The 24,389-nt window shown below is 49.9% G+C and overlaps 1 protein-coding gene across 3 annotated transcripts in view; it reads left to right on the top strand.

Moving 5' to 3' along the window:
- The window catches only part of LOC105357421 (serine/threonine-protein kinase BRSK2-like), a 65,255-nt gene extending 42,737 nt beyond the window's left edge, over positions 1-22,518 (top strand). For 2 of the 3 annotated variants that reach the window (XM_023956193.1, XM_023956191.1), the window contains 13 exons: positions 799-945; positions 6,710-6,741; positions 7,108-7,272; positions 7,336-7,433; positions 8,855-9,005; positions 9,097-9,162; positions 10,181-10,241; positions 11,928-12,135; positions 12,581-12,629; positions 18,705-18,828; positions 19,346-19,526; positions 19,816-19,905; positions 20,645-22,518. In XM_023956193.1, coding sequence (XP_023811961.1) covers positions 799-945; positions 6,710-6,741; positions 7,108-7,272; positions 7,336-7,433; positions 8,855-9,005; positions 9,097-9,162; positions 10,181-10,241; positions 11,928-12,135; positions 12,581-12,629; positions 18,705-18,828; positions 19,346-19,526; positions 19,816-19,905; positions 20,645-20,793 — 1,521 coding nt within the window. In that variant the 3' untranslated portion in view covers positions 20,794-22,518. The remainder of the gene's footprint in view (positions 1-798; positions 946-6,709; positions 6,742-7,107; positions 7,273-7,335; positions 7,434-8,854; positions 9,006-9,096; positions 9,163-10,180; positions 10,242-11,927; positions 12,136-12,580; positions 12,630-18,704; positions 18,829-19,345; positions 19,527-19,815; positions 19,906-20,644) is intronic. The other variant, XM_023956192.1, reaches the window with a different exon arrangement.
- The last annotated feature ends 1,871 nt before the right edge of the window (positions 22,519-24,389 follow it).

Genomic DNA, 24,389 nt, shown 5'->3' with positions numbered 1-24,389 from the left:
CATACGTGCACACACATGCACATACACGTGCACCTGCTCACAGACACACGTGCACACATACGTGCACCTGCTCACAGACACACACATGCACACATACATGCACACCCTCACAGACACACACATGCACATGTTAACACACACACACACATGCACACATATATGCACATGCTCATAGAGACATACACATACGTGCACATGCTCTTGGAGACACACACATACATGCACACACATGCAGACACACGTCCACATACGTGCACCTGCTCACAGACACACACATGCACACATACATGCACACCCTCACAGACACACACATGCACATGTTAACACACACACACACATGCACACATATATGCACATGCTCATAGAGACATACACATACGTGCACATGCTCTTGGAGACACACACATACATGCACACACATGCAGACACACGTCCACATACGTGCACCTGCTCACAGACACACACATGCACACATACGTGCACACGCTCACAGACACACACATGCACACATACGTGCACACCCTCACAGACACACACATGCACACGTATGCACACATACCTGCACACGCTCATAGACAAACACACATGCACACATACGTGCACCCGCTTACAGACACACACATGCACACATACGTGCACACGCTAATAGACACACACACATGCACACTTACGTTCACAGGCTCATAAACACACACACATGCACACTCACACTCATTTTTTGATGCATTGATTTTAGTGAAGAAGGTTGTCGGTTCAGCTGCTGTGTCTTCAGACCTTCTGTTCTGTGTCTGAACTCAGGGGGCCCTTCCCTTTGATGACGACAACCTGAGGAACCTTCTGGAGAAGGTGAAGCTGGGAGTATTTCATATGCCACACTTCATCCCTCCGGACTGTCAGAACCTTCTTCGTGGCATGATTGAAGTGGATTCATCCAAAAGGTTGACGGTCAGTCCGGTGTTGGGGTTCTCCGTGTCTTATTCTTCGATGTTTACTAATGGAAGTTTTAGCTGGAACCACTGCAGGTGGAACCACTGCATGTGGAACCACTGCAGGTGGAACCACTGCAGCTGGAACCACTGCAGGTGGAACCACTGCAGGTGGAAACACTGCAGCTGGAACCACTGCAGGTGGAACCACTGCAAGTGGAACCACTGCAGGTGGAACCACTGCAGCTGGAACCACTGCAGGTGGAACCACTGCAGGTGGAAACACTGCAGCTGGAACCACTGCAGGTGAAACCAACGCAAGTGGAACCACTGCATGTGGAACCACTGCAGGTGGAACCACTGCAGGTGGAACCACTGCAGGTGGAACCACTGCAGGTGGAAACACTGCAGCTGGAACCACTGCAGGTGAAACCACTGCAAGTGGAACCACTGCATGTGGAACCACTGCATGTGGAACCACTGCAGGTGGAACCACTGCAGCTGGAGCCACTACAGGTGGAATCACTGAAAGTGGAACCACTGCAGGTGGAACCACTGCAAGTGGAACCACTGCAGGTGGAAACACTGCAGCTGGAACCACTGCAGCTGGAACCACTGCAGCTGGAACCACAGCAGGTGAAACCACTGCAAGTGGAACCACTGCAGGTGGAACCACTGCATGTGGAACCACTGCATGTGGAACCACTGCAGGTGGAACCACTGCAGCTGGAACCACTGCAGGTGGAATCACTGAAAGTGGAACCACTGCAGCTGGAACCACTGCATCTGGAACCACTGCAGCTGGAACCACTGCAGCTGGAACCACTGCAGGAGGAACCACTGCAGCTGGAACCACTGCATCTGGAACCATTGCAGGTGGAACCACTGCATCTGGAACCACTGCAGGTGGAACCACTGCAAGTGGAACTACTGCAGCTTCCCTCCAATGGAGCGTTCTGTTTCAGTGACTTCTCAGATGAGTCGGACAGAAGTTAAAATAACTTAGGTTCATGAGAAAACCCCCTTTTTCCCTTCTTCTGTTTCCTTCCTTTTGTTATTTTCTGTCCCCTTTTCCACGTCCCTCCAACCGCCGATCCCCGTCAGGATGAGGGAATGTAACAAAGAGATAGTCTAAAACATGGCAAGGGATGGAGCCGGACTTCATCCGTGTTCTGCTTTTGGGATTCAGATAGAGGAACCCCCCTGTAGCACTTCCTCAGGAAGTTCCTTTCAGAATAAAAGCTGCTGCTTTCCTGGAGTGGGCGGGTCTAAGGGGGGGAACTTGTTCTGGTCTTCAGGACTCCAGACTCTGGGATCTACTGCATGTCATGAAGAATTAGTCAGTCACAGATTCTTAATGTTGATGATCTGGCATGAGCATAAAAAGATTTTCAGCCTGTGGAGGATCAGATCTGCTTATTCCATGTTAGAACTTGTTCTACACGTTGGAACATGCATGTTCTAATGTGTACAACGTGTTCTAAAGTGTTCTAACGGGTTCCAATGTGTTCCAACATGTTGTAATGTGTTCCAATGTGTTCTAATGTGTTCTAATGTGTTCTAACGTGTTCTAATGTGTTCTAACGTGTTCTAACGGATTCTAACGGGTTCCAATGTGTTCTAACGTGTTCCAATGTGTTCTAATGTGTTCTAATGTGTTCTAATGTGTTCTAACGTGTTCTAACGGATTCTAACGGGTTCCAATGTGTTCTAACGTGTTCCAACGTGTTCTAAAGTGTTCTAACGGGTTCCAATGTGTTCCAACATGTTGTAATGTGTTCCAATGTGTTCTAATGTGTTCTAACGTGTTCTAATGTGTTCTAATGTGTTCTAACGTGTTCTAACGGATTCTAACGGGTTCCAATGTGTTCTAACGTGTTCCAATGTGTTCTAATGTGTTCTAATGTGTTCTAATGTGTTCTAACGTGTTCTAACGGATTCTAACGGGTTCCAATGTGTTCTAACGTGTTCCAACGTGTTCCAACGTGTTCCAACGTGTTCTAATGTGTTCTAATGTGTTCTAACGTGTTCTAATGGATTCTAACGGGTTCCAATGTGTTCTAACGTGTTCCAACGTGTTCTAATGTGTTTTAACGTGTTCTAACGAGTTGTAATGTGTTCTAACATGTTCTAACGTGTTCTAACGTGCTCCAACGTGTTCTAATGTGTTTTAACGTGTTCTAACGTGTTGTAATGTGTTCTTTTTTTTTTTTTTTTTTTTTTTTAAACTTGTCCTGTCCAACAGCTGGGCAGGCAGATGAGAGCTGAGGGCCTCTTGTGTTAGACATATTTTACTTTAACAATAGGGGTTATTAATCTTCAGACAAACCAAAGGTATGTCTGAATAAACCCCTTTTGTAATTGAGGCCAAACTTTATTCATTTCAACCATGATTGAAAATCTTTGGTGTTGGACCGGACGGAAAAGGAAAGAAGGGAAGAAGAGGGAGGGATGTCAGGGGGGGGGGTGGTGATAGTGAGAGGGGGGGGTAAGACCATGAAGCAGCATAGAGCAGACAGGTTTACTGGTTGTTTATCGTTACGGTACAGTTCAAATGTAGTACAAACAGGGCGGGGCCTGTTCACACACACTCAAATATTATCAACACACCTGCTAGCTGCAAGAAATGTTCACATGTCAACATGTACACAAAACAGATAGTGTTCACGAACGCATACCTATGCCTTTAAACCAACTAGTGTGAAATCTTTCATTCATTCAATCATGCAAACTGTTAGTGCAAAGGTGAGCTAACACCTTTGCTCAAGTGAGTGTTTATGTTCTTCTAAAATGGATGGTGGAATGTGAAAAGAAGGAGGAGGAGCGCCCAGCCACCCCCACACCCAGACCCCCACCGCAGCAGCAGCGGCAGCCGGAATTCCCCCAACGCCACAAGGGAACAGGCAGGGAACAACCGCCCACCGGGCGACCAAGACCGCCACCCAGGCCAGGGCCAGCAGGACCGCCGCGAGGCCCCCAGAGGCAGAGAGCAGGGAGGCGCGGAGGGAAAGAAGGCGCAGCCCCAGCCCAGCCAGGAAAGCAGCCCCCCCGCTGCGCTGGAAGAGCCCAACGCAGGGCCCCACCGGAGAAGGACGCCCATAGCCCCAGACGAGCACCCCACCACCACCCAGGAGTTCCGGGCATCCCCCCGCCCCAACCCCAGGTACGAGCCAGGACCCCCCAAGGGAGACCCGCTCCGCACTCCAGGCAGCCACCCACCCGGCCCACGGTTGGTCCAGGGAGGAGCAAGGCAGGGGCCCGCCGCCCCCGCCCAGGAGGGGGGAACCCCGGGGAAAAAAGGGTGGCCCACAAGGGGTGTTATAAATATGGCCCGACCAGGCTCGGCCATGTTGGAAGTTTGGCGGGGCCCAGCGCTCACGGTCAAGGACCAGGACCCACCCCCCAGGGACACGAACACCCCCGGCTCAGGTGTAATATGAACCCCCCCACCGTGCGGAGAGAGCACCGCCGGGCCCAGGGAGCCGGCACCCAAGGGACACGGCCGCCATCGCCAAGGGGCCCGCACCCCCCACCAGGGAAGGGGTAGGGGACAGATGGACCCAGGTCCCCCCCTTCCTTGCAAAATGTGTGTGCGTGTATGTGTGTTTGAGAGGGTGTGTGTGTGCATGTGTGTGTGTTTATGTTGGAATGTATATATTGAAGGGGGAGGGGTGTGTGTACTAAGGGGGGTGCAGTTAAAATTGGCGGATAGGGCACTAAGGGGACATCTCCTGATTACTCACAGTGATGTCCCCCCACCCTCCCCACCAAGGGGCCCTAAATTTCTAAGGTGCAGTTAAAATTGGCGGGTAGGGTGCCAGGAAGACATCTGCTGCTTGCTTGCAGTGATGTCCAAGCACCCCCCCTACCAAGGACCCTACATGTCTAACGTGAAATAAAACCGAAAGAGGGGGGGCCCACTCCATACGGCAACCATAGGAGGGGGGCCACTGCCAAGTAACCCCCCCCATGGCGCATCGCAGGCTAGACCCCCCACCCCCTCACCCTAATATGAGGTTATATGAGGAAGGGGGTAAGTTGGGGACAGCTGTTCGACTGTGCCCCGGTGGTCAAACAGCTGTCCCCCAGCCCCCCCCCCCAGCAAAGGGGCCAGGGCCACCCAGCCCAGGGGCCCCACCCCCGGAGGCGCCGACACCCCAAGCCCGGTACCACCCACCCCACACAGAGAGAGAGGAGCCAGAAAGCGTCGCCCCCCCCCCGGAGCAAGCCCAGGCCCCCACCCCCAGACGCCGGCCCTAGAGGAGCTCTGGTCAGGCCTTGACGGGGCCGAGGAGGCCAACCGGCCGAGGCAACCACTGATTGCCTCAGCGGAGACCCCGACCCGTTAGCCCCCCCGACCCGTACCAATAATGGCCCCCCCTTCCCCCCCAGAACGCCCCCCCACAGGACAGGGCCGACAAGCCCCCCACCCCACACCACCCCAGACCCCGCAGCCGAAGCGGATGACACCCAGAGCGACCGGGGGCCCCGAGAGGGTTGTCCCATCCCGTCCCAGAGCCAGGGAAGGGCCGATCCCAGCCTCAGGTGCAGATGGGCAGCCCATCCGGCCCCGCTGCCCCCCCCCCCCCCCCCGAGCAGGGCCCCCCGCCAACCCCCCCCAGCGCAGGCAAAGGGACCACCCCCCCAAGCCAAGCCAGACCACACCCCCACCCCCCCACCACGCACCCCCACACCCAAGCCCAGAGGACCACGCAGCGCCCCAGCCCGCCCCACCCAGGCACCGGACCCGACCCCCCGACCAACGGAGCCCCCACCGCCCCCGCCAGGCACCGGAGGCCCCGACCCACCCCAAACCACGGCAGAAAGGCAAGGAGCAGCGACGACCAAGCCCCCCACCCCCTAAGTCATGGAGTCAACCACAGGAGACCAGAGAGACCGAATTCTTTCAAAGTTACTTGAACTTTGGGCTGACATTTTTTCCAAGCTGATATGATCAAGCAGCAGATTTCTGTGTTGACTTATATTTATATTTTTCTTGTTTTTCCAATTTAGTAAAATAGCTTTTTTGGCAATACAAAGAGTTATGAAAATGATAGAGCCTAATCCTCCTTCTACATCGATGGCACTCATGTCACCAAGCACACAAAGTGACGGTGAGGCAGTGATTGAAACCTTAAGCCAGACTGATAAATCGGCACATACCTGCTGCCAGAGAGCCTGGACAGGAGTGCAGAACCACAGTGCGTGCATGTAGCTGTCGGGTAGATTATTATCACAGTGCTCGCAAATGTCTGAGTTACTGAGACCCATCTTGAACATCCTCTGTCCAGTGTAGTAAATTCTGTGAAGGGTTTTGAGATGGATTAGCTGCAGATTTGGACTTTTTGTCAGTTTAAAGGTGTTTAGACAGAGTTCTGACCAGAAGCTTTCATCTGTGCTGATGCTCAAATCTACATCCCATTTTTTTGTTGGAAGAGCAATATTGTAGTTGTAATGTGTTCTAACGTGTTCCAACGTGTTTTCCAACGTGTTCTAACGTGTTGTAACGTGTTGTAACGTGTTCTAACATGTTGTAACGTGTTCTAACGTGTTCCAACGTGTTTTCCAACGTGTTCTAACGTGTTGTAACGTGTTTTAACATGTTGTAACGTGTTCTAACGTGTTCTAACGTGTTCCAACGTGTTCCAACGTGTTTTCCAACGTGTTCCAACGTGTTCCAACGTGTTCTAACGTGTTCTAACGTGTTCTAACGGGTTTTTTTGTCACCTGAAGATGCTGGGAACGTCTTCTCCTGATGTGTGTTTGTTTCCATGTCTTCACAGTTGGAGCAGATCCAGAAGCACTCCTGGTTTATGTGAGTCTTCCCTCTGGATGCCGTGTAGACCAGGGTGGGGGGTGGGGGGCATTTGACAGTCATTTATCAGACTCCGCCTCCCTTAGCTGATGTACGAATGTAAACTGCATGGGGGTGTGGTCGTGTTTGGCTCAGACATGGGGGGGTTATTGAAAACCAGCCGATTTTGGAAAAGTAACATTAATCGTTTTAATTGCAACAAACTCTGATTGGTCTGTTTTTGTGCTAACAAGACCCCGCCCCCACTCCCCTCATTCTTCATGGCTAAACGTGGAAATGAATTCCTAGTGGAGGAGAACCCCAGACCAACTCCAGAACAAACATGTTTCCTTCTGGGTCTGTTTTCTGTTTGGTCTCCACTCCCAGAGGCGGGAAGAATGAACCGGAGCCGGAGCAACCGGTTCCCAGAAAGGTCGGCATGCGCAGACTCCCGTCGGTAGAGGCCATCGACCCGGACGTCCTGGACAGCATGAACTCCCTGGGATGCTTCAGGGACAAGAACAAACTGCTGAAGGACCTGCTGACTGAAGAGTGAGTGAAGCAGAAACAGAACCAGAGAAAACCACCAGAACTCATAATGCCTCCTCCCTGCAGCCAGAACCAAGAGAAGATGATCTACTTCCTGTTACTGGACCGCAAGGAGAGGTACCCCAGTCAAGAGGACCAGAACTTGCCCCCCCGCAACGACAATGGTGAGACCTGAAAAAAGGTTCACACGAAAGAAAAAAGGAATGAAACAAACAGAACCTTTCATGGGGATCCAAACCCTGTTCTGATCAAACCCTGTCCTGACCCAACCCTGTCCTGATCCAAAACCCTGTCCCGAACCGTGTCCTGACCACGACCCTGTCCTGACCCTAACCCTTAACTGATCTAAACCATGTCCTGATCCAAAACCCTATCCAGGCCCTGTCCTGATCCAAACCCTATCCAGGCACTGTCCTGATCCAAACCCTGTTCTGATCCAAAACCCTGTGCCGAACCCTGTCCTGACCACGACCCTGTCCTTACCCAAACCCTGTCCTGATCTAAACCTTGTCCCGGCCCAAACCCTGTCCTGACCCAAACCCTGTCCTGATCTAAACCCTGTCCCGGCCCTGTCCTGACCCCGACCCTGTCCTGATCTAAACCCTGTCCTGATCCAAACCCTGTTCCGGCCCTATCCTGATCCAAACCCTGTCCCGGCCCTGTCCTGATCCAAACCCTGTCCTCGCCCTGGCCCTGTCCTGATCCAAACCCTGTCCTCACCCTGGCCCTGTCCTGATCTAAACCCTGTCCCGACCCAAACCCTGTCCTGACCCCAGCCCTTTCCTGATCCAAACCCTGTTCTGGCCCTGTCCTGATCCAAACCCTGTCCTGACCCAAACCCTGTCCTGACCCAAACCCTGTCCTGACCTAAACCCTGTCCTGACCACGACCCTATCCTGACCCCGACCCTGTCCTGACCACGACCCTGTCCTGACCCAAACCCGGTCCTGACCCCGACCCTGTCCTGACCCCGACCCCGATCCCGATCCTGTCCCGACCCAAACCCTGTCCCGACCCAAACCCTGTCTTGACCCAAACCCTGTCCTGACCCAGACCCTGTCCTGATTTAAAACCTGTCCCAACCCAAACCTTGTCCTGATCTAAACCCTGTCCCGGCCCTGTCCTGACCCCGGCTCTGTCCTGATCCAAACCCTGTTCCGGCCCTGTCCTGATCCAAACCCTGTCCCGGCCCTGTCCTGATCCAAACCCTTTCCCGGCCCTATCCTGATCCAAACCCTGCCCGGCCCTGTCCTGATCCAAACCGTGTCCTCACCCTGGCCCTGTCCTGATCTAAACCCTGTCCCGACCCAAACCCTGTCCTGATCCAAACCCTGTTCCGGCCCTATCCTGATCCAAACCCTGTCCCGGCCCTGTCCTGATCCAAACCCTGTCCTGGCCCTGTCCTGACCCAAACCCTGTCCTGACCCAAACCCTGTCCTGATCTAAACCCTGTCCTGACCCAAACCCTGTCCTGATCCAAACCCTGTCCCGACCCAAACCCTGTCCCGACCCAAACCCTGTCCCGACCCAAACCCTGTCCTGATCCAAAACCCTAACAGCATCTGTGTTCTCCTCCTTGACACAGATCCTCCAAAGAAGAGAGTCGACTCCCCCATGCTGAACCGACATGGGAAGAGGAGACCGGAGAGGAAGTCTCTGGAAGTCCTGAGCGTCACAGACGGAGGCTCACCTGTACCAGCCAGGAGGGCGATAGACATGACGCAACCCGGACAGAGGTGTGAGGGTCTTGATGTTCAGTGGTTCTGACCCCAGAACCAGAACCTGAAAGCTGCTCTGTGACTCTGCCTGCTCTCTCTTGTTCTTTAGTAAATCAGTGTACAGTAAAAGTTTGGACATTCCCGAAGCCAGAGCAAAATGCAGCAAAGAGGAAAGGTATTGACCCCCCCCAAATAAAGGTCAAGAAAAAGATGCAGACTAAAATAACATTGTTGGATCCAGAAATTCCACCTCTCATAAACCAAAGAGCATCTGTGCCCCCCCCATCTGTGACATCATAAACTGATAAAACTTCAGTTATTACTTACTCTGACCAACTTTCTTTCATTTTCTTTTAAAAAACATCTGCATCTTTCTCCTGACCCCCCCCCCCCCCCCCCCCCCCCCCCCCCCCCCGTGGCTCCCACTAGTTTATACCATAAAGCTTCCTAATAGCCGTCACGACTTTAAGGGAATGAGGTGTGGTCTCCTCACACCTGCTGTCAGGAAGCAGCACGCTCCTGCAGAAACAAGCGGGAAGCCGCTCGCCCTTTCCTGAAAGAGATTTTAGCATGAAGCGGCTCGGCCTTTCCTGATAGAAGCTGAAGCATGAAGCGGGAAGCAGAGGTGCCTGGAGTTGAATCTGGTGACCGCTTTCTTTGTCTCATACACCTTTCAGCAAACACAAAAACAGTTCTGGGATTTTTTATAAAGACTCATTTCCTGAAGCTTTTCTGAAGCAGACTCGAAAATCTTTCGATGATTGAGCCATAAACGTTAAAGACATCAGTCCTGGGGGGCATCCAGAGGATGAACTTCCATGAACTTCTCTGCTGGCTCAAACAGTGACCATAGCAGAACCTGAAAGGACTTCACTGGTGCTCCTCTTCACATGGTTTTCATTCATTCTCTCTTAGTTTCTTACAGCTGATTGGCAGAACCTGCTCTGTTTTCTGTAAATGAAGGCGGAGTCTGAGCTCCACAGGTTCAGCAGGGACTCCAAACCTGCAGCAGATTCCCAACCTAAGTAAAAAGCAGCAAAGCTTGTAGGTTAGTCTGGTTTGGAGATGTGCAGTGGTCCAGACCCCTGAGAGAACTGATGTTTGTGTAGAACCTCACAGCTGCTGCTGTGCTTTGTCACTGAAACCTGCAGCACAGCCTCAGATCGATGATCTCCTCTTTTTCTTTCCTTCAGGTCCCAATCCATAAGTGGCGCTTCTTCTGGCGTCCCCACCAGCCCCCTCAGCAGCCCCCGGGTAAGCCATGCAGCCGTAGAGAGGCTGGATCCCAGCAGTCATGTTTTGTTAGAGAGCTCTATAAGCCCGAGTCAGAGGTCGAGGTGAAAACAAATCTCCAAAAGTCCTCCAAAAGCCTCCTGTTGGCCGTGGAATCCAAACGGAGAACTTGGAGCGAAAGCTTTTCATAGAATCACCTGGAAGGTCTGAAGGTTCTTCTGTCCGGATGACCATCCTCCCATCTGTGTGGGTTTTTCTGGTGCAGACTGTGACCGTCTGTCGTCCTTCTGACCTCCTGTTTGTGCGTCTGTCTCACGTTTTTGTCTGCAGTTCTGCTGTCGGCGTGGTGACTCAGCTTCACGTCTTCACAAATTTCTGTTTTTTCTTTTCTCCTCTGATTCTGTGCGGATGTTTGATTCTCCCATCCTGCTGCTGTCTGACATCACTGTGTTTGTGTGTCTGCATGTTTGTGTGTCTCCGTGTGTCTGTGTGTGTCGCTGTATGTGCGTGTTTGTGTGTGTGTATCTGTGTGTGTCGCTGTATGTGTGTGTTTGTGTCTTTTTGGGTGTGTATGTTTGTGTGTGTGTCTTTTGTTTCTCCATGTTTGTTTGTGTGTGTTGCTTTGTGCGTGTCTGTTTTTGTGTCTGTTTGGTTTGTTTGGATGTGTGTGTGTGTCTGCATGTTTGTGTGTTTGCATGTTTGTGTGTTTGCATGTTTGTGTGTCTGCATGTTTGTGTGTATCTGTGTGTGTCGCTGTATGTGTGTGTCTGTGCCTTTTTGGGTGTGTATGTTTGTGTGTGTATGTTTGTGTGTGTCTGTGTGTGTTTCTTTGTGTCTGTTTGGTTTGTGTTTTTGTTTGGATGTGTGTGTGTCTTTTGTGTGTCCGTGTTTGTGTGTTTGTTTGGATGTGTGTGTGTCTTTTGTGTGTCCGTGTTTGTGTGTTTGTTTGGATGTGTTTGTGTCTTTTGTGTGTCCTTGTTTGTGTGTTTGTTTGGATGTGTGTGTGTCTTTTGTGTGTCCTTGTTTGTGTGTTTGTTTGGATGTGTGTGTGTCTTTTGTGTGTCCGTGTTTGTGTGTTTGTTTGGATGTGTTTGTGTCTTTTGTGTGTCCGTGTTTGTTTGGATGTGTGTGTATCTTTTGTGTGTCCGTGTTTGTCATTTCCAGCCCGTTAGAAAGTTTTGCGTCCCGCTGCAGTCTCCGGACTCGTCGGTGTCCGTCAACAGCAGTCCCTGTCCCTCCCCAGAACCCGTCCAGAACCACACCGGTCCTCGTATTTCGACCCCTAATTCCCTCTCCCCCCACGTTGAGCCCCCACCGGAGTCTCTTAACAAAACCCAGACGCTTCCGGCCAAACCCAACGTCCCGCCAAAGTCCCTCCACGCCACACGGTCGAACCCCCTCCCTGAAAGCTCCCCAGACCCAACCCCTGCAGCCAAATCAGAACCCTCCACCCCCTCACAGCCCCCCGCTACCTCTACGCCAACATCCCCTCTGACCCCACCCCCCTTTTCCTCTTCCTCTAACAGTCGTACTGCCCTCCCTAATGGCCCCAAGGTCTGCCGCCCCCATTTTACAGCCAAACCCCAACTATGTGCACCCTTCAGCCCCATGGCCCCCCCACCAATACGGCTTCACCATTTCCACCCCGTGGCTCCAGTTCCTTCTCCACCTAATGACCCCCCCCCCAAATCTATCCCCCTCATACAGGTTACCCCTCATCCCTCCCCGCGAGGAAGCCCCCTCCCCACCCCAAAGGGCACTCCAGTGCACACCCCCAAGGACAGCCCAGCAGGGACCCCGACTCCAACTCCGCCCCCGAGCCCCTCCCTTGGAGGTCTGCCCTGGAGGACACGCCTGAACTCCATCAGGAACAGCTTCCTGGGATCGCCACGATTCCACCGCCGGAAACTGCAAGGTGCTGCTGTAACCCCGCCCCCAAAGGCAGACAGACAGACAGACACACACACACACACACACACACACACACACACAGACAGACAGACACACACACACAGACACACACACACCGACAGACAGACACACACAGACACACACACACCGACACACACACACCGACAGACAGACACACACAGACACACACACACACACACACACACACAGACACACACACACCGACAGACAGACACACACACACACACACAGACAGACAGACACACACACACACACACACACACACACACACACACGCACAGACACACACACACCGACAGACAGACACACACACACACACACACAGACAGACACACACACACACACAGACACACACACACACACAGACTTTGTCGATGCTGTCCTCATGCATCCATTGTGTTGTTGTTGTGTCTCTGTCTCTCCTTCAGTTCCATCTCAGGAGGAGACGTCCAGCCTGACTCCAGAGTCTTCCCCAGAGTGAGTAATGGGCACCCCCCCTCCACCCCCCGCACAGGTGACAGCGCTTTGAAGCTGCAGCCTACCGCTGACATCATGAGTGTTTGGGGCGGAGCAGCTGTGATCATCTGCTGACACCCCCCCACGGGCCTGATTAAGCTGTGATGGCGTCCGCTCCCCGCCTGTCAGGTGTGGGGAGGCGGCCCCTCACAGACCTCCAGGTTCCTCCTGCATTCATGATCTGAACGTGAGCAAAGATTCATGGCGTTTGTTCGTCTCATTCCGTGGTGTTTCCAGCCACAGTTTGACGTGATGTTTGGATGTAAATATAGAATAAAGGCAAGGCAAGTTTATTAGTATAGCACAATTCGTTCACAAAGTAATTCAAGGTGCTTCACAAAACAGAAAAATGCATTAAAATCACAATTCATCATAGAAATAATCAACGTAAAATTTACTTTAAAAGAAAAGAAAAAAAATTGAAAATTGATTTAAAAATAAAGGAAGGAAAGGAAAGAAAAGTGCATATAGGACCTTTCAGTCATATACACGGCTAAACAGAAATGTTTTAAGTCTAGATTTGAACATGAACACAGAAGAGGCCTGTCTTACGCCTTCAGGGAGGCTGTTCCAGATTTTAGCTGCAGAATATTGAAACGCTGATTCCCCTTGTTTAGTTCTGACTCTGGGAATCAACAGGAGGCCGGCCCCTGAGGTCCTCAGAGTACGAGATGGTTCATATGGCACTAACATGTCAGAGATGTACGTTGGTGCTCGGCCATGGAGAGACTTGTACACAAGCAGAGCTGCTTTGAAGTCTATTCTTTGAGGTACAGGGAGCCAGTGCAGAGACCTGAGCACAGGACTAATGTGATCATACTTCCTGGTTCTGGTCAGGACTCGAGCAGCAGCATTCTGGATGTACTGAAGCTGTTTTACAGCTCGTTTGGACAGGCCGGTGAGCAGGCCGTTACAGTAGTCTAACCTACTGGAGACAAATGCATGAATAAGTATCTCCAGGTCTGGCTTTGACACTATGTTTTTGATTTTGGCAATGTTTTTCAGATGGTAAAATGCCGCTGATGTTACTGACTTGATATGGCTGTTAAAGTTCAGGTCAGAGTCCATGATTACCCCTAGATTTCTGACTTGATTTGAGGGTTTTAGAGACAGAGAATGAAGGTAGCTGCTGAGACTTTCTCTTTGTTTCTGTGGGCCAAAAATAATAACTTCGGTCTTGTCTGAGTTTAGCTGGAGAAAGTTGTTCTGCATCCACGCACTGATCTGTTGGAGGCAGTGGCTGAGTGAATCCACCGGCCCATATTCACCTGTTGTCAGTGACACATAGATCTGAGCATCATCTGCATAGTTGTGATAAGATATGTTATTACTGCGTATTAACTGCCCTAGTGGCAGCATGTAGAGGTTGAACAGAAGGGGTCCCAGGATCGATCCCTGGGGCACACCACAAGTCAAGGCCATGTAGTCTGAGACACAACTCCCAATTTCAACAAAGTATTTCCTGTCTTCCATATAAGACTTGAGCCAACTTAGGGCAGATCCAGAGATGCCAACCCAGTCTTGTAGTCTGTGCAAAAGGATCCCATGATCAACAGTATCAAAGGCAGCACTCAGGTCTAGCAGGATTAAGACAGTGACTTTGCCATCATCAGTGTTCAGGCGGATGTCATTGGTTACCTTGATAAGAGCAGTTTCTGTGCTATGATGGGGTCTAAAACCTGACTGGAAAACATCAAATGAATTGTTTAATAAGAGAAAGTCAGTGAGCTGTTGGTAGACAACTTTTTCAAGGACTTTTCCTAAAAATGGCAGATTAGAGATAGGTCTGTAATTATTCAGTACAGTGGGATCAAGACCGCTCTTTTTCAGGAGAGGTTTAATGACTGCAGTTTTTAAGGCCTCTGGAAATATTCCAGATTGAAGAGACATGTTAACTATTTGAGTAATTGATGGCAACACACTGTTCAGGACAGACTTTAGAAATCTAGTGGGTAACACATCAAGGCAGCATGTAGACGAGCTCAGACGGGTGATGGTCTCTTGGACAGTTTGGTCAGTGACAGGTACAAAGTGAGTCAGCTTAGAGTGAGTAGGTGGCCGTTCGATAGTTATATGTGTTGTGGAGTTGATGGCTTTTTTAATGCCCTGAACCTTGTCATTAAAAAATACAGCAAACTCATTACATTTAGGTGTGCAAACCAGTTCTATTGGTAGCTGGGTTGGAGGGTTAGTTAATCTGTTTACTGTTGTGAACAGGACACGAGAGTTGCTGCTGCAACTTCCAATGATTTCAGAGAAGTACCTTTCCCTTGTTCTGCATAAGATCTGGTTGTAAGCGTACAACTCCCCCTTATATATTCCATAATGAACCTGGAGTTTTGACTTGCGCCACTTTCGCTCAGCTCTGCGGCACTGTTGTTTCTGTGCCCTGACTAGATCATCGTTCCTCCAGGGAGCTTTCTGTCTATGTTTTCTCAATTTAACCTTCATAGGGGCAATGGCATCCAGAACATTCAAGATGCTAGAAGTAACAGAATTCAGCATTTCATCAACATTGGCACCAGAGGCGTTTTCAGGGTTTATCATTTCTACAAACTGTGCCCTAGTGCTCTCATTTATTTGTCTCCTTTGGACAACTGCAGGGCCAGGCGGTGGTTTGGGAGCAACAGACAGGTCAAAGAATACACAGAAATGATCAGAGAGGGCGACATCAACCACACTGACATTGTAAATAGTAACCCCCTTTGTGATGAGCAGGTCCAGAGTGTGCCCTCTGCTGTGGGTGGGGCAACTTACATGCTGAATTAGACTAAAGGTTTCAAGGACAGCATTGAGCTCTTTTGCATTTCTGTCATTGACATTATCAACATGAACATTAAAATCACCTGTAATGACTAGACCATCAAAGTCTGTGCACACAACTGAGAGCATTTCAGTGAAATCATCAATGAAACTTTGGCTGTGCTGAGGAGGTTTGTACATAACTATGCAGAGTAAGGGAGGAGTTTGTTTTAGCTCAATCTTAAAGGACACATACTCAAATGATGAAAACACACCAAATGATAGTCTGCGGGTTGCAATATTATCTCTAAACAGTGCAGAAACGCCTCCACCCTTTTTATTTTCTCGTATTTCCGATACATGTTTGTAGTTGGGGGGAGTTGATTCAACTAGAACTATGTTTCCTGTGTTTTTGTCAAGCCATGTTTCAGTTAAAAACATAAAATCAAGATTAAAAGAAGAGATAAGATTATTGATTAAAAATGATTTGTTGCATAAAGATCTGACATTGAGTGCAGCAAGTTTGAGCTTAGTTTCCTTGGGACTGGTCAAAACCTTCTTGCAAGGGATGTGAACTAGATTTCTTTGATTGGACAGTCTAACTGCCCTTTTTTGCATTCTACGTGGTGCAACTACAGGTATAGCACCAGAAGGAAGCTGTTCATCACAGGGCCCCAGTTTGACATAACCTTTCCTAGGACACTGGGGGCCCGTTTCATCCTAGCTCTGGGGGATAGCACGTCTAGAGGCGCGCAGGAGAGGTTGAGTTGAGGGTAGTTTGGGTGTTGGACCAGGAGGAGCGGGAGCTGGACGGGATTTGGGTGAACGACGGAGGGAGCGTGTTGGAGGGACTTTGGGTGAAGGATAAGGAGGGGGCGCTGGAGGGGTAGGAGAGCTCCTGTGTGGTGTGAGGCTCACAGGTGTTAGGGGAGCCATCTTAATTCCTGACTTAATGAGGCTATGGGTGAAAGTGGGGGGGACGAAAAGGAAAGTGAGTCTTCACTGGGAGTAGATGTAGCAGGGGGCGCCCACAGCTGGTCAGACGGTGGTATTTCTGGGGCCAAATCTGGTGGTTGTTGTTGTGGTTCTGCGGTTGGGTCCTTAGCTGGCGGTGGTTGTTGTGATGCTGGTGCAGCTGAGTCCTTAGATGGAGGTGGTTGTGGTGCTGGTGCTGCCGGATCCAAGTCTTTGACCAATGGTGGTGGTGGAGGTAGTTGTTGTTGCCGTTGTGCTGTGGTTCCTGGGACACTGGCTCGGTCCTTCCTTACTGCCTTTTCAGGGCCTTGGCCTCTATGCCCCAGAGCGTGGAGGAGGTTCTTCACTAACTCTCTTGCTCCACCTCTGTTCAGGTGTGGGCCTCTTCCCATGAATAGGTCCTTTCGTTTCCAGAATGTATTGAAGTTCTCAATGTAATAGAATCCTCTGGAAGCACACTCTCTGGAGAGCCAATTGTTCAGCTGAAACAGACGGCTGAACTTGAGTGACACCCCATCGATGTTAGGAAGAGGTCCACTGATGAAGGCTTCAACCTCTACTTTGTCGATCTCTTCAAATAACTTGATGAAGTCTTTTTTCAAACGTTCAGATTGTTCTTTTTTGATATCGACAGCACCTACATGGATGATTATTCGTTTGACTCCTTGGTACAAGACTTTAGAAAAGAGTCCTGTAATCACTGGAACAGTAGAACTTGGGCAACATAAAGTTTGCATTCTTCTGTGGCTGACTCCACTGATAGCGCCATCTCCAAGCAGCAGCGTATCTCTGACCTTGACATTTGGCACAGATTTTCTTTCTGCCTGTGCTTTGTTTCCAACATTATGACTCCTATTCTGTGGTCCAATTTCACTTTGTTCTTTAATATCACATTGTGTTAGGGGTAAAAATCTGTTTGTGAGCTTTATTTCGGATGTTCTGTCATCTTTACGCTTTGGCTTGACACAGAGTTCCTCCGCACAAAGTTTTGGAAAGGACACAACATCACTCAGGTCTATGTCACTGTTATTCTTCTCGTTTGTAGTAAGAGTGGGCTTCTTACCACCCGATGTTACTGGAAGGGTCTTGTGAAGTCCATTTTCAGTTTCCAAAGTAAATATCCCTGTTTGTAGCTCTTTTATTTCTTGTTGGTAGATCCGACAGCGTTCACAGTGGGAGTTTGTTTTTCTTCCTCTTCCGGACATGTCTCTGGCTTGTCAGACGTAAAAATATTGATTTGTATAGGTGGAAGTCACAAAAAAGGACCAGTCTGATATTCCAGGAGTTGTGGATGAAGTAAAATAATTAAAAATGATTAATTAAATGATTAAAAAGCAAATAAAGCAGGAAGCGGCAGGAGCAGGGGAAAAAGCGTCTGCACTGTTTTGCAGGGGGAGGAGATATCTCAATATCTAATCTAATAATGATAAAAGATTTAAGGCAGAATCTGCTGGTTAGGATCTGCACTTTACATGTTTTAGATCTTGGACTCTGATCCTCTTCTGATCAGTTTCCCAGTCTTTTCATGGTGATGATGCAGTTTTTAGCCAAAATCCCAAAACCTGTACTGTTTTCTAGGACATAGTTTCTGCAGAGTAACCCGACCCTCATTTCCCATCATCCATCTCAGACCAGGAAAACAAAGAGGATCCCGGATCTATAAGTCTGCAGGTGGATGATCAGAATGGGGCGGAGCTTGGTGCATCACAGCGAAGAGCTTTTTCTGATCTTCATGTTCCACCAAACGACCGTAATGCGGCTTTCACACCCAACACTGCCTCTCACCAAAAGTCAGAAATTTGACCTCTGAACAGGCCAAGTCGCTTTCCACGACCTCAGATCATGTCGGTAACGTTGACTGAACATTGAAACTCAGCGCCTCTGCAGCACGAACCGCGTTCGGTGTGAAGGCAGCTTGAAAGAACATTTATGGTGGCAGAGACGACCGACTGGGTTTCTGACGTCTGCCTGAGCCGGTTCTGCCTGAGCTTCTGTAAAGAGCTCAGTTGATGCTGCTGAACAGCAGCACCTTGTTTCAGATCGTCCTGAACATTTGGAACCGTTCCTTGGATGCAGTTCTCAGTACATCAGAAAGGGCTTTGTGGTTAAACTGAAGATGTGGCGAATCTGCATTTGGACATTGAGTTTGACAGGTGGAAACGAGGAGCTTCCGGACGTCTCCATGGTGGCAGGAATCCTCAGGTTTGGGTGGATGGCTGGTTTGCTGCTCTCAGAGGGAGGGCTTGTCCTGTCGGGACGTGGAGGTGTTTGGAGGGGGGCTGAGAGGATCGTCAGTAACTTCTCTGCTTTTCCCTGCAGACTCGCCAAAAAATCCTGGTTTGGTAACTTCATCAGCCTAGAGAAGGAGGAGCAGATCTTCATTGTGATCAGAGACAAGCCTCTGAGCTCCATCAAAGCCGACGTCGTTCAAGCCTTTCTATCGGTATGTCCCCCCCCCCCCCCCCCACTAGACCCCAGCGGTCAGCCTCCCAAAAACTGTCCGATTCTGGACTTTAATACAGCAAAATGTCTGGAGGAAGACCTCTGAGGACAGCAGACAGACAGACCGCTTTCAGAACCTACCAGATCTTCATGAAGCTCCCACCGGGGGAGGGGGAGGTTCCAGTAGCCCCAATGCTCATGGGGGGGGGGGGGGGGGCTGCTTGCGCCTCATGAGTCTCCGTCAGGCCTGCAGATCCTCCAGCCGTTGGTCTCCTCTGCGTGACGTCAGTCATTCATTTCAGGGCGTCTCCCACATTCGGGGGGGCCAAAAGTGCCGATAACCATGTCAATAATATTACAACCATGAAACAAAGGATAGAGTGCAGTAAATAAGAGTTAAGAACGTTAGCGGCAGGAACTCTCCTAGAGTCCCGCCTCCAACAGCCAGTGGTGGTTGGTTCCAGAGTCATTCCAGGTGATCCTGAATCCATTTCTTCTGTGATTCTCCGGGTCCTCAGATCCCCAGCCTGAGCCACAGCGTCATCTCTCAGACCAGTTTCCGGGCGGAGTACAAGTCCACCGCCAGCCCCACCGTCTTCCAGAAGCCCGTCAAGTTCCAGGTGGACATCAGCTACACGGGGGGCTCAGCTGCCGCCAAAGAGAACGCCGTCTACTCCGTCAGCTTCACGCTGCTCTCAGGTGGGACCGTCGGGTTCTGTCCTGTCCCTCCCTAAAGGTGGATGTCATGTGACCTGCAGGCGGGAACGCCTCAAACAAGACGAACACCAACCTGAGAGACCGAAACGCATCCCTGATGGCGTTTCCCTTTTTCCTTCAGCTTGGTCTATTATTTAAGGGGGGGGGGGTAGAAAAGCTTTTGTAGGACTAGATTTGTGATCAATGTGTGGGGGGGTGGAGGGGGGGTGCAGGCTTCTTGACTGCTGCTTCGTTCTGCTGAGGCTCAAGCTCGACTCGTTTTCCCGTCCAGGTCCGAGTCGGCGTTTCAAGCGGGTGGTGGAGACGATCCAGAACCAGTTACTGAGCACCCACGACCAGCCGGGGGTCCAGCAGCTGACGGGTGAGAACACCTCCCCCTCTCACTACGAACAGTCCCTTCCCACCCCTCAAACCTGCCCCGCTGAGTGTTGGCTGAATGACTTCTACAGAGTAATCCATGACTTTACTCGGTTACTGCATCAAAATAGTCATTAAATGACTTTATTACTATTTTGAAAAAGTAATCCACTACTCATTACTTTGCTTGTTTCCTCTCATACAGATTTTCACAGGAAAAACTAGCTCCTCTTGTCTTTGGTTGAACTTGATTTTAAAGCGATGACCTCATTTGACCCCGTTTTTTTCATTTAACTGAGAGAAAAAGTCAAAGCCGACAAAACGGAGGTAACGAGCGTCCCCCCCCCCCCATCTCTCTATGCTGGACACAACAGGAAACACGGCAGGCTGGTTTTTGTGCTGCCCCCTCCCATCAGAACAGCTTCTGGTTGGTGGGGGGAGTGTTTGGGGGGGCAGTCGACCACATGTTTGGTTTGATGCTGTTGAATGGCAGCAAAGCTTCCTGTTGTTTCGTTGTGTGATGTCTCATTAACTCAGCGAGGGGGTGGGGGGGGCAGGTGGGAGGCCAGAGACCCCCATGAAGTTGTTGTTCAGCATCAGGCGGCGTCTCCTTCGGGTTTTGTTAAGGCGGGGGCTGCTCGGTGTGTGGCCCCATCCTTCAGCCTCTGTCCCGCCGTCCTCCCCCTCCTTCCTGTGGTTGTAGGTGGGCGGCTCCTTAACTTTGACCTAACGACTTTTTTCAGACGAGAAGAACGGACAGGTGTCGCACGCCGCCTCACCTGCGCACATCCGGAGGCCCGGCTCCGGACAGAATGACGCCAAATTCCGGGCTGCCGGCCCGGACGCAGCCAGGCTGTCGCTGGCGTCGGTGGGCTTCCAGGAGGAGTTTTAGTGTGAACAATATCTCCACCCCACTTAGACAGTTGTCTGCCCCCCCCCCTCGACCTTGATGCTGACCGACTTGTTTTTGATCCAAGGAATTATTCAGAAATCCTTTTAGTCCTCCTGAGCCCCCGTCTTATGCCCCCCGCCTCACCCCCACCCCTTCAGCATGTCAGGAGGACGAGTGGACAAGGTGGTTACCATGGAAACCCAACCTCAGTGCTGATGTCTACCTTCATCTTCCCCCCACCTCACCTTTGGCTAACCCCCTCCCACTCTACTGAGAAACAGACTGCTATAAGCACCTGCACGCACATATGCATCCAGGAGGGGGAGCAATGCATTCTGGGAGTGAAAGAATCTGTCAGAATTCTTCCTGCATCGTCACAAAACAAAGAATGTGTCTTTTTGCGTTTCTGCAACCCATTGTGCTGCTGAGCTACAAAACACACCTGAGCACAGGTGTGATGTCATTCTGACCCCCCCAGGGCATTTCTATCGCTACTTATTACCCGAATCCAGCTTTTATTTTGAAGGACTAATTTCACCAAACACACACACAGATTCTGTCTGCAGAAGAAACTCTGGGACGACACACAACCTCCAGGGTGAAGACGCGTCCGGATGTGGCTATTTGCTGGGTTGTATTTGGTTTTTAATGTAGCTCTTTATGTTTTAAGAGACTTGACATTTTTGCTGAGATGGGAGTTTCAGGGGGGTGGGAAAAAGACTGGGGGTACGTCTGATGAAAGGGTGGGGGGTGTATTTAAAGGAATAATTGGTTCTGCTGTACAGACTGCTATGATTAATGTGATGTAATGATGAACATGGTTAGACGCTGGAGAACCTGCATCTGTAAGCCCTCCGCTCTTCTCATGAACATATATGTCCCGCTAAAACTCCCCTTTTCTGCTTACCCCCCCCCCCCCCCCCACCGAAACACCAGCAGACGAGGAACAAAAAACTGACATAAATGCAATTATAGATATTTTTATACTGTTCCTATTTATTGATGACTTCCATATTTCTATGCTGAAAGCTGTCGGCTCCGCTGAATGTTCTTTATGCCCTCGTTTATTCATAAAAGGGACATTTGACACAGAAAAAATGAACTTTGCTTTGACTTCAACCCAAGTCTGTGAAGTTTCTGCCTTTAATGAAGACAAGAAGAGAAGTTGTGGAAAAAAAGAATGTAGTTGGCCTCTAAGCGTGCTCTCCAGACATTAGTCTATTACCTCGTTCTGGGGGACTCGGCTGGAGGAGAAGGTCTACTGCAGGGGCCTTCAGGGCCGGTGTCCTACATGTCTCCAACCTACCGCTCACTGAAGCTCCTCATTGGCTGAACACACCTGATCCAGGTGATCAGCAGCAGTGACCCGTCACGTCCCGCCACGACCTGTCACGATCCGTCACCTCCTGTCCCGTTACGACCCGTCACGTTCTGTTACGTCTGGTCCCCTCAGGGGAAATGTCCCCTCGCCTGGGTGTTTGGGCTTGGGGCTGAGGGATGGCTCATCCACCCGCCCCTCCACACCGGAACAGGCAATCTGATCTACTGACAACTGTTTCCTGTTTTAAGGGCGTGACTCGGCTTTGTGGACTGAAAGTTTCTGCTCTGGTTTCTGGTGTGTGCACTACAGTCAGGAGCATCAATATTTGGACGGACACACATTCTGTCTAATGTAGTTTCTGTACATTACCACAATGAATGTTAAATCAAACAACTCAGATGCCATTGAAGGGCAGACCTTCAGCTTTTATTCCATGGGTTGAACAAAAAGATTACATAAAAATGTGAAAAACTAAAGCATTTTTAAACACAATCCCTTCATTTCATGGGCTCCTAAGTCATTGGACAATTGACTTCTATGCTATTGCATGGGCAGGTGTGGACAATTCCCTTGTTCTGTCATGAGTGAAGCAGATAAAAGGCCTGGAGTTGATTAGAGGACTCGTGCTGCATTTGGAAGATTCTGCCGTAAACAGACAACATGCGGTCAAAGGAGCTCTCCATGCAAAGTGAAAGGAGCCATCATTAAGCTGAGAAAACAGAAAAAACATGAAACCAGAAACTGCTACAGTATTAGGAGAAGCAACACCAACAGTGTGGTTCATCCTGAGAAAGAAAGAAAGCACTGGTGAACTCAGCAAAAAGACCTGGACGTCCACGGAAGACAACAGTGGTGGATGATGGCAGAATCATTTCCATGGTGAAGAGGAACCCGTTCACAACAGCCAACCAAGTGAACAACACTCTCCAGGAGGTAGGCGGATCAATATCCAAGTCTACCATCAAAAGAAGACTGCATGAAGGTAGATCCAGAGGGAACACTGCAAGATGCAAGCCACTCAGAAGCCTCAAAGGTGAATGAAAGGTGAATCAGAAGGTGAATGCAGCCCTGTCTGCGCAGATCCAGGTGAATGCAGCCCTGTCTGCGCAGATCCAGGTGAATGCAGCCCTGTCTGCGCAGATCCAGTTGAATGCAGCCCCGTCTGCGCAGATCCAGGTGAATGCAGCCAAACTGATTCATAATCCAGATGGACAACAACCCAAAACATCCAGCCAAAGCAACTCAGGAGTTTATTAAAGCAAAGAAGTGGCATATTCTAGAATGGCCAAGTCAGTCACCTGATCTGAACTCAACTGAGCAGCATTTCACTTGTTGAAGACTAAACTTCAGACAGAAAGGCCCACAAACAAACAGCAACTGTTTGCCGCTGCAGTAAAGGCCTGGCAGAGCATTCAGAAGGAGAAAACCAGCATCTGCTGATGTCCATGAGTTCAAGACTTCAGGCTGTCATTGCTACCAGAAAGGCTTTTCAACCAAATATTAGGAATGAACATTTGGTTTTCAGTTATTTCATTTGTCCAATGACTTACCAGTACATGAAATGAAGGGATTGTGTTTAAAAATGTTTTAGTTTTTCACATTTTTATGTAATCTTTTTGTTCAACCCATGGAATAAAAACTGAAAATCTGCACTTTAATGGCATCTGAGTTGTTTGATTTAACATTCATTGAGCAATCAGAAAACATGTCCCAAAAATATGTAAACCGGGTTTTTCTTTTAATTTTTATTTTGGGGGGGGGGGGGGGGGTTACCTGATGCCTCATTAACCCTTGTGCTATCTTAGATGACCCCCCCTTCCATTGAGGTGTTCCCCCCACCACGACAAAGGTGGATAAAGGTGGAAAGATTTCATGTAATCCATGGACACCAGTGAAGATCACAAATCATTGAAGAAAAAAGGTTCAGAGCACTGTCTAGTGGGTCTAGATGACCCAACTGTCTAGTGGGTCTAGATGACCCCACTCCCAACGTTAAAGTGCCTAGGATAGCGCAAAGGTTACAACCATGAGACTTTTCTCTGAGCCAAAGCCCAGGAGGAACGGGGGGGGGGGGGGGGGGGGCACATTTTAGATTTGTCAGTGCTTCCCCATACTTGTCCTCCAAAGTCAGCATGGAGGATTGACTGGGAGGTGCAATAGCGCCTCCATGTGGTCAAACCACGAACTGAACCATTTTTCATTTCTACTGATGGAGGCCTGTGAGGCTATGGAGTCCTACACTGTTCATAATTAAATAAATAAATATTTAATTCAA

This window comes from Oryzias latipes, chromosome 6 (genome assembly GCF_002234675.1).
Source record: "Oryzias latipes chromosome 6, ASM223467v1".
Classification (NCBI taxonomy): Eukaryota; Metazoa; Chordata; class Actinopteri; order Beloniformes; family Adrianichthyidae; genus Oryzias; species Oryzias latipes.
Note: the sequence above shows the minus strand (reverse complement) of the source record. Positions and strands in the feature narration are given on the sequence as shown.